The sequence below is a fragment of the Pseudorca crassidens genome, chromosome 16 (genome assembly GCF_039906515.1).
Source record: "Pseudorca crassidens isolate mPseCra1 chromosome 16, mPseCra1.hap1, whole genome shotgun sequence".
Classification (NCBI taxonomy): Eukaryota; Metazoa; Chordata; class Mammalia; order Artiodactyla; family Delphinidae; genus Pseudorca; species Pseudorca crassidens.
This window is the reverse complement of record NC_090311.1, coordinates 34,517,246-34,527,565: the sequence shown is the minus strand read 5'-3', so window position 1 is coordinate 34,527,565 and position 10,320 is coordinate 34,517,246. Positions and strand designations below refer to the sequence as shown.

Sequence of the window (10,320 nt, the reverse complement as noted above, 5' to 3'; positions counted from 1 at the left end):
AATGAATAATGTAAATCAACTATACTTTAATTTTTAAAAATTTGCTAATTAAAAAAATTGCATTGGAAAATTGGTCTAAAAAAAAAAGAAACCATTTGATCTTCCCATAGAAGCTCCTTTCTCCCCCCTTCCTTTCCCCTATTAAATTAGGTTATAGACACCTACCTCTAATTATGGAGGGGCCACTTCTTTTGCTGGATTCATGTGCATATGAATAAGCTCCTGTTAATCTGTCTTTTGCCAGTTAACTCACAGGCTTCTAAATCACTGAGCCTAAATTAGAGCAAAGTTTTTCTTCCCAACAGGCCTTTGAATAGCAATAGGACTCCTCAATTTTGGACTCCTCTCATCTCATTAGCAATCATTAACCTATCTAGTACAACCGTTCTAGTTAAAATACATGACTTTAAGTCTTCCAATTTAAGTAAGTGTCCAAGTGACCCATGTGCCATGGGTCTTGTGAAAAACCACCCAACTACAATTTTTAAGCTGTGTTCATCAGTGTTTGTGGGTAATGAGTTTTCTTTCTGTAAAGCGGGTACCTTAGACCTAACCCCAGCCTTCTCAGCCGTCAGGGTCTGTCCTGCACATCCCCTCACAGCGAGGGCTTAGCGTCCAGCAAGGGGGCTGCTTCAGAACCGCCGCTTCCAACCTCACGCCCCAGGAACGCCAGGCCTCCCGGCTTTTACTCCCTAGAAATAACAAGCTGCTCGTCACCGCGGCACCACTCATTTACCTACGCCCCCTCCGAGTTAGGATCCCAGAACGCTTTTGCCAGGAGACAAACGTGGGGCCCAAGTCAGACCAGCATTCTGAAAACAGGGTTCCATTTGGTGCTTGGTGCATGATGCAGTTTTAGAAAATCAAACGTAAAAGGGACCTGAAACATAGTATTCCTCTCCCCATTTTGCACGAGGCATAGACACAGAGCTCCAAATGGTCGATGCCGTCCGGTGACACGGCTGCGCTGAACCCCGGGCCTCCCGCGCGAGCTTCAGGCCTCCGGACCCCGATGGCATCTCGGGAGGCTGGTGCTGCAGCGGCCGCGCCCGAAGCCCGGGAGGCGGCGGGGTGGGCGCGCGCGCACCGGTCGCGGGATAGCTTACCTGTGGGCCGCGGCCACGCGCCGGGGCCACCTGGGGCAGGGCAGACTGGGGCCGGATTTGGGGACCAGCGGCGGGAAGGGGCGCCAGGCAGGAGGGGGGCCGCGAAAGCCCGGCAGGGAGCCCAGCCGCCCCGCGCAGCCCCGCCAGCTCCCCTGCAAAGCCGAGCGGCCGGAGGGCGGAGTCGGGACCCCGAGGGGCGGAGCGCTACTCGGCGCCGGCCCCGCCCCCTCGGGCGCCAGCGGACTCTCGGGCGACGCTGGAGCCCCCGAGTGGAAAACACCTGCGCCAGACCCCGCTCCCACACCACGGAATTACCGCTCGGGGTTGGGACGCTGACACCTGCATGTTATGAAAGCTGCCAGGGGATTCTTGGGTGCGGCCGCTTGTGGTCCGTTTTCTACAAGGATTGAAGTTAGTGCCTACAAGAGAGCTTCTAGCACTCCAAAATCGCTACGGGATTGTAAAAGGACCCATTTTCCGAGAGGATCCCAGAGAGCCTAGCGTAAAAAATAAAACGAAAGGGGCGTACTTAACGTTTTCGTTGACTTTCTCGGTTTTAATTTTGAAAATTGGTTTCATGTGGCAAGTGCTGGCATGCCCACGTGCACCTTAAAATCTTGCATACACACATTGTGTCAACAAACACCTTCCTGTTTTAAATACCCTCGTGTTCTTTTTTTTAAACGAGTGTCATTCGTGTCAGAAAAAAGGTGAATGTTGCTGTATTTAACCTGCTTAAAGGAGTTTGTCCCCCCTCCGCCCAAAAGCTGATCAAGCAAGTTGGAGTGTACAAATATTCCCAGACGCAATCCATGTACTCCAAGATACTCCTTGGCAAGTGCAAAGGATGACAAGTGTCAGTACTTCATACAACTAGATTTAATAAGTTGTTATTACAGAAAAAAAAAAGAAGTCCAAACTACAAAGTTTAAGCAGTTGTAAGCAATAGCTGCATTGAGCTCCATGGTTAGTCACAGTACTGCAGTTCCACACAAGCAATATCAGTCCAAGCCCCAAAGGCGGAAGCTGAGTAAGGGTTACTAGCAAAAACAATCTAAGAGAACAGGTAATAAAAGATACAATACATTTAAAATTAGTTGTTAGTTGAAAAACAAATACAGAGATCTTAGCTGTGAACACTCTAAAAGTTATGTCCATTATTTTGACAGCAAAAATACAAATACCTAATACTTTATACCCCAACGGAACTATATCCAGAAAAGAAAAAGAGCAGAAGTTGTCCTGTATTAGCACCCAGGTTTTCTACTTGTTGTGATTAACTTCATTGTCATACAAATTTAAACATCCCCAAATCACATATCCATTTCTTGACCCATTTTGGGGTATAAAGTCAACAGCATTAATTATAAAATACTCTGGTAAAATGGAACACTATTGCAGCTGAGATAGAGAAGTTTGGTTATTATAAAAAAAAAAACCAACAGAAAATGTTAGCTGACATACCACACAAACTGGTGAAAAAGCAACAATCCATACAAATAAGCCAGTTTTAACAAAAAGATAACTTTTTTTCACTAATCTGTGACTAATCTTTCACTCAAACCTTGCAAGTAGAGATGTCACAATACTCAAATATTTAGGTAGGAGCTTTACCCAGTTAAATGCCATTTTGTTGCTAATATAATAGATAAAATGAAAACTAGCAGTTATTTGCTAATTGCATAAATGCAGTACATTCTGCATTAGCCCATGCCTCACTAACAAGCTATAAAACACAAGATATAGGCAGAAATCTAAGCATAATCTTTATACCACTAAGCAAAAATTTTCCAATTTCTTTTCTTCTGTTCCTAATCACTTATTTGTAGTTAATGTAAAATTCCAACCAGTAATATCCAATTTGAGTTAAAATTTTACATCACAACTTGATCTAATCTATATATTATTTACAAAACTGAATACATAGAGCATACCCAAGAGCCAACTCTGGACACGTGTTTCTCTGAGTCATTGATAACCTTGCCTCCGTGGCAGGAGGCCTGGAAAAGGCCATCAAGGAGTGGGAGAAACACACCATCTGTCTAGAGCGAGTCATTGGATGTTCTGTTTACGCAACACCAGTTTTGCAGTTGTATGATTTTTGTTTAATTTTAGGTGCCATGACAATGACACGCTGCCTTAACAGCACAGCTTCAAGGTGAGTTTGGGTGTTGGAAAAGAAGCAGGAGGGCAGACAGATCATGCTCGGAGTGGCCAGATGTGTTGCCACAATAAGGGACAAACAAGGGGCACCATACCAGGGAGCAGGCTGGGGGTGGAGTAAGACGAAGTCTGAGACTGTCCATTTACAGTGGTGACCTCGGAGCGTGCCGCCTTGCCAGGCCACCCATGTGCTCGGGGAGGTCACTCGGGCGAGACACTGAGGTCCAAGTCTAACCTCCCAGAGGGCTGGTCCTCTCAGAGACCTCCTTTCACTCTCAGACGTCACCACTGTAAATGCAGGGCAAAGATTCGGCCTGGCGAAAGGTACCCACTCACATGTGGACAGCAGTCGGTGGCAGATTCACACACACACACACACACACACACACACACACACACACACACACACACACACACACACGACAGAATGAAGAGTTAGAGGGGAAAAGCAATAAAACACTCTGTCAACCCGGCCACGTTCTCAACTTGGTGGTATCTCAGTAAGGGGTGACTTCATCATCAGGGCCACAGAGTTGGCTGCACCTGGTGTTGTATAAATCCACTGTGACATCCCTAGAGAACTGTACTGTGACATCCCTAGTCTTACACTAAACCACTGTAATAAAGGAAAAGGCTTGTCAAAATCTCACATGTTCTGCTCATTCTGTCATTTTATTACCCAATTATCCATTACATTTTCCAATCACTTTACATAACCAACCATTTTCATCGTTGTCACACTATTGTAAACCACATCAGCAAGTTAATACATAAAGCTTTGCATTTCAAAAAACTAGACACTTTAGTAACAATATTACAAAGGTTTTAGCTTCAAAAATAACTGAAAATGAAAAAAATAAACTTTTAAAGAATTAGCATCATAAAATTAATTTATTCCAAGTAAAAATACAAAATAATATTATGACATTGACCAGATATGAAAGTCCCTCCCAGAAACAACTCTATTAATGATTGAGAAAGCACTCCTTAAAGAAAATACGAAATAAAATGAAAAATATGTAAATATGTTTAATTTTTTTCTTAGCAAAAAATCTTTCTAAAAATAACAATGAAAATTTGTCTCAGTACAAAGGCTACATTACTATTGAAAAAATACCAGCATGAAGAAAAGGTACATATTTGACAGTAGAAAAATGATTTCAGTGAATCACAATGTCTAAAGTTTGCAATGAAAATAAATCTGCAATAAAGATTTATGCCTTTTTTCTTTTCTTTTTTTTTTCTATTTTTTATACAAACAGTACAAACAGTATTGCACATAACAACAAATAGTCGAGGTTAGGTTATAGCCTTCAAAAAATCGACTAGTTCAAGTGTCACATCAAGGAAAGGCCACAACAGGACCTGTGATACCCGGGGGCTTCCCATCAAGTTGCAGGTCAGAACACCTCTGTGTTTTAAAAAATAATTTTTTTTGAAGGACCCTCTCTTTTAATATAACATTAACAACTTGGGGGCACATTTATTTACAAAACAAAAGGGAACATGTTATAATTTAATAAACTAAAAAAGTTCTCTTTAAAAAAATACAAACAGAAGAACTCTTTCACAATCCTGGTCAGTCGTGCACAATCAACGCTTGATTATAAATATACAAATTAAGGGAAAGTAGTTTCCACCACCTATTCACAACTTTCAGCACCAAATGGAGTTTATTTTTTGAAACCTATTCTTTATGACAATGCTTTTTCACCTTCACTTCAGCTTTATGCTGTACAATATTCCACCTTTTTTTTTTAAATCTCAGTATTATTTTAGTACATGAAAGAGGGGTGCTTCTTCAAAAAGTTTTGCTTCTTTCACATAATTAGGTAGATTTCTGTAGGTTAGATATGATCTTTAATATTATAGTTATAAAGCTCTAACTTCTTCATTTTCAAAAAACACAAATAAGCATGAAAAAAATAAAGTTACCCATCTGTTAAATCATTTTTCTTGCAGAATTAAATTAATATATATTTTTCTGAATAAACTTACTTAGAAAATATCATTTTCTTTCCTATATTTCAAAATTGAGGTATTGCAAAAGATCATGTCAGTCAGAAAGCATGCCTTTTTCCTTAAAAACAAACAAACAAAAAAATCTTCAGCCAACTTTTGAAAACTGTCTAGAATACAAAAAGTAGTAGTGCATAACAAAATCTCTTGTACAGATGAAAAAAACCACAAACATAGAAAAAAACAAACAGAAAACCACAGCTGGGCTGGAAAAAAGCAGTTATTACCAAAAAGCCCAGAGGTAACCTCAAAGGGGGAGAATTCTAATAAGCATTTTTAACCCAGTAAAAAACTATTTTGTTTTTTCCTTTTTGAAAACAAACTATAGTTTGAGAGCTGTTAATTGCAACTAAACACTGGAGAAACAAAACAAAACAAAACCAAGCGATATTAACTTAAGACAGTACAAGGACATCACAGCACATAAAACACAGCGACTTAAATCTATTCTGCAGTGTCATATCCAGTCAGATTGTCCCCATAATTCCAAAACATAGGAAGAAGATTTAAAAAAAGATTTACATAGTCTCATAATCATTGTGTGTGTTTATATATTACTATCTGCAGCCCAAGAGTGAATGCTAAAAAAATGTCCATGGTAGTACTAGCAGGTCTGAATTCTATTCAAGCTTTACAGGATAAATCCAGGGAATTAAGTAGTTAATTTCTCACCCAGACAACCAACCCTGCCCAGGCCATCTTATTTTGTATAGACATTTCTTTAGCATCACGATCACGCAACTTTCTTAAAATGTGCCTAGTTTGTCAATTGACAACTTATCTCTATATACTGTATATATTCCTAGTGTTTGTAAGCTAAGATGAGCTCTTTGGTTTTCTGGACAAGGTCTGAAGCTATGTAAAATGGTGCAAGCACTAGGAGATTGTAACTAAGAGCTCATGTGTTAGTTAATAATATACCAGTTATGAACTGTCAAGTTCGTTAATGTCTGACACAGAGGCTTTAAACAGTTAAGTTTGATCACAGTTAGACATAATCACTTTACTATATAAAATAAATTGCACAATATATAACAGAGCACCGCAAAGTACTTCATCTACCATCCACAAATTTGCTTTAAGAATATCCTACACCTAGGTTTTATATTGGTTGTAATATAGGTCATTCTGTTATGGGCTGTTCCTAATTTCAGAAGCATTCCATTTATTGAGGCATGCCTTCCTCCAGTCAATTACCATTTCTTTGAATGAAAAAAATCTTTTTTTAAAAAAGTCAGTATTTTATAGCTTATATAGATTCTTAATTTGTGCATTGTGGGAAGGTTTTATACTAGACATCAGATATAAAATTTATTGCATGCAGCAACCTGATTAAGTAAACATGCAGTCAGAAATAGTGACCTTCCGTTGAAGCTTTCTCAAGTCTATTCTGATCTCCTTTCGGCAGCTGATTCTATCCCTAAATCACAAAAGTATGTTGTTGGGTTTTTTGTAATTGATACCTTAGCCTGAATAGAGTATTATGGTATTAATAATACCACTTTAATAGCAGCAAAAGCTATTGCAGCATAAATTTACATAACACTAAAAGATCTAACCAAAATCCTCAGCAAAACAAAAATTAAACATGAAGGAAAAATAAAGATTCAGCTTATGAGGTATCCTTACATGTCAAAATAGAGAGCAACTAAAGGCTTATTTTCATTAAGGGTTTTCCTTACTCTAAATGACCCCAGCTAATGATTGCTGAATTGTTGTGAAGTTTTTGCTACATCTGCCACCTACTCACGAGTATTACCTTTGGTAAGTCTTCTCCTAGGGGCGATTCTCTAAGTTTCTGAAAATAAGTGCATGCTCCAGTTCAAAAACGATCAAAACAATAACAATACAACAACAACAAACAAAAAAATCACAGACATCAACCTGATGGCCGCTGATGAGAATGGCAGTCTACGAGTGACAAATCAGGTGTAAGAAATTAAGGTACCAAGCAGACAAAGGTGTGAATCAAAGTGCAAATCAGTACCGTTATACACTCTGCAATTCTGCATTATACTGGACACTGAGTTCAGTAATATGACTGTAAATAATAATAATAATAATAATAATAATAAAAGACCCATTTCTTCTTTAAAAATCGAGAACAAATGCACAGATTTCCAGAACACTGTAAGCCCTGAGGCAGTGCCCTCTCTTTTCCCTCCTTGTTATCTACTCCAGTACTTGTGGCTGGGTATACCCTGGGCTCAGCTCCAGCGGAACGGGACATGGCGAGGGCGGTCACCTCCCTCCTTCACCAGCGGTTTGTGGAACTCCCGCCCGGCGCGGGAATGTATGCTCGCCCAGCAGTATTCGCAGTAATACTGCAGACAGGTGACGTTGGCACAGAAGAATGGGGCAAACTTCCCACCACAGCGTGTGCCCTGGCACTCATCACACATCTGATCATCCAGCACATATGGCTTCACTTCCACCTGGACCCAAAGAGGAAAGACAGGAAAAAAGATTTTAGCAAAGTTTCCTCACATTTCTTCCTCTTAAGAGTTTATAATGGAGCTTAATATGTCCCAGTCAGACTCGGTGTTGAACTCAGCTGGTATCAGACAGTGGCTGAGAGTATGGGATCTGCTCCTTGACTTACTACTTACTAGTTGTGTGATGGCAGTAACCTCTCTCTGTGCTTCTGTTTGCTCTATATGTGGATCTGTAAAGTGGGTGTAACGGTGATACACGGACACACACACGTATCTGGATATCTATATGATGGGCATAGCAGGGTCTACCTCAAAGGATGCTGGTGAGGATTAAGAGAGGCAGCACAGGTTAAAGCACATGAGCTGAATTCTGAAGGCTGGAAGCACCCGGCTATGCACGAACAGCATTTCAGGGAGAGGAACCAGCGAGGACAAAGCCCAAAAGTAGGCAAAGGCAGAGCACGTACTTGGGGAAGTTTGGCAGGAGCTGGGCCAAAGGGCAAGTCCCACTGAGGCTGGCAAGCCTAGCTGAAGGGTGACCGTGAGGCTCTGGGCTTCAATGTTTTAAGCACAAGGCTTTCAAAAGACTAACCTCCCAGTACTGTTCACAATGGATGGCAGGGAAAGGAGGACTAGGGGGATGTTAAGCTACTCTAACAATTGAGGCTTTTTTATTTTTTAGATTTTATTGCCTTAATCTCCCTCCAAGACTGGAAGCTTCAATAGAGAACTTTTCATCACAGCCCTGCAGGCTATGTTAGAGGAAAACCAGAAGCAAGGAAGAACAAAAGTTAACACAGTTTTCCCCCATGTCCGCTTCCAAGAACCTCAGAAACGGACTATCATTAATGTTTTCATCCCAAATGTTAGAAATTAGCAGGAAGGTGGCAAGTCTCTGTGATCAGGCTCCTTCCCACGCTGACCTCTAGAGCTGTTCTGGGGAAGAGCAAGCACTGTGGCCGCTGGGGCTATGGAGATGGGGACCCACGTTTTTTTTGACATGAGCCAACTGCCTGACCAGTTTGGGCTGCCTCTGGACGCAGCCCGGAGGTTCCAGCAGGGCACGGGGCAGGGTACCGAGGGGCTGATGGGGGACAGCGTGGGGTGAGCAGGGACACAGGGAATGCCTGGGATTGGGCTCTGGCATTCCTGGACCTTCCCTTCTGAAGGCCCCTTCGCCGGCCTCCTCTGGAGTTCTGTCTCTGCTTGGAAGACCCACTGGAGATGACCTGTCCCAGCCCTTGCTTACCCAAGGGGGAAAATGTCTTTGCTCTGTGGCTCTAGTTCTTCCTCCTATTTTTCCCTCCTCGATCTAACAGGTTAGAGAGTGGGCTTCAAAAAAAAAAAAATCCCACATTCATCTCTGCATCATAATTAAAACTGTAGTGGCTCTCGGGTCATCTGCCTAGGTTCAAATCCCAGCCACATTACTAGCTGTACAACCTTAGGCAAATTTCTCAGGTACTCTGAGCCTCTGTTTCCTCATCTGTACACTGGGGGAAAAGAACAGTTCGTACTTTATAGGGTTCCTATGAGGAGCAAATGAGTTAAATCACATAAAGCACACAGAACAGTGCCTGGCACATCAGATGCCCTCATTAAGTGTAGTTATCACTCCCCCTGCTTCCTCTCTAGTCCAGGCCACCACAACATGCATCCACACCTGGCCAATACTGATGGCCTCTGCACTGGCCACCAAGCTCCAGGCCTTCCCTGGGTCAATTCTCCTATGTCCAGGTAGATGTTTCAATCATCTGCCTTCTCAATGTTTCTTGCCTGGTCAAAAGCCCTTCAGGCTCTCCCCTACCTTCAGGAGTAAGCCCAGCTGCCTCAGTATAACGGGGTACTTACTCCCTGTCCCCTGCGACTCAAATGTAAGCCAGAGCCTTCAGGATTTGCCCCAATCTCCCTCCCATCTAGTCCCCAACTCAAACGCGACCTGGTCTCTAACTTACCTGCACTTTCTTCCCACCCTACATACTCAGCCCACCCAACAATTTCCTGTACCCGGTAAGGCCCCGTCTTTCTTTTCTCTTTCCTTCTTAGCATAAAATTAACAATCTTAAAGTGAACAATTCAGTGGCGTTGAATATATTCACAATGTTGTACAACCACTACCTCTATTTAGTTCCAAAACATTTTCTTCACCCCAAAAGGAAACCCTGTAGCCACTAAGCAGTTTTCCCTACCTTCTCTCCCTCCCCAGCCCTGGCAACAACCTATCTGCTTTCTGTCTCTATGGATCTACCTATTCTGGATATTTTACATAAATGTAGTCACCTAATTGTGACCTTTTGTGTCTGGCTTCTTTCACTTATCATAATGTTTTGGGGTTCATCCATGTCGCATATGGCAATATTTGATTCCTTTGTATGACTGAATAGTATTCCATTGTTTGTGTATGTATATGCATATATATATATGGTATTTTGTTTATGTATTCATTCATTAATGGACATTTGGGTTGTTTCGACCTTTTGGCCATTGTGAATGGTGCAGCTATGAACATGTATGTACATATGTTTGTTTGAATATTTGTTTTCAATTCTTCTCACTACATACCTAGGAGTAGACTTGCTGGGATGACAATTCTATAA

At 41.7% G+C, this 10,320-nt stretch overlaps 1 protein-coding gene across 7 annotated transcripts in view; it reads right to left on the bottom strand.

The window, feature by feature from the left end:
• Nucleotides 1-2,519: 2,519 nt before the first annotated feature.
• Nucleotides 2,520-10,320, bottom strand: part of CPEB3 (cytoplasmic polyadenylation element binding protein 3) — a 177,158-nt gene continuing 169,357 nt past the window's right edge. For all 7 annotated transcript variants that reach the window (XM_067710007.1, XM_067710005.1, XM_067710004.1 and 4 more), the window contains one exon: nucleotides 2,520-7,723. In XM_067710007.1, the coding sequence (XP_067566108.1) occupies nucleotides 7,496-7,723 (228 nt within the window). In that variant the 3' untranslated portion in view covers nucleotides 2,520-7,495. The remainder of the gene's footprint in view (nucleotides 7,724-10,320) is intronic.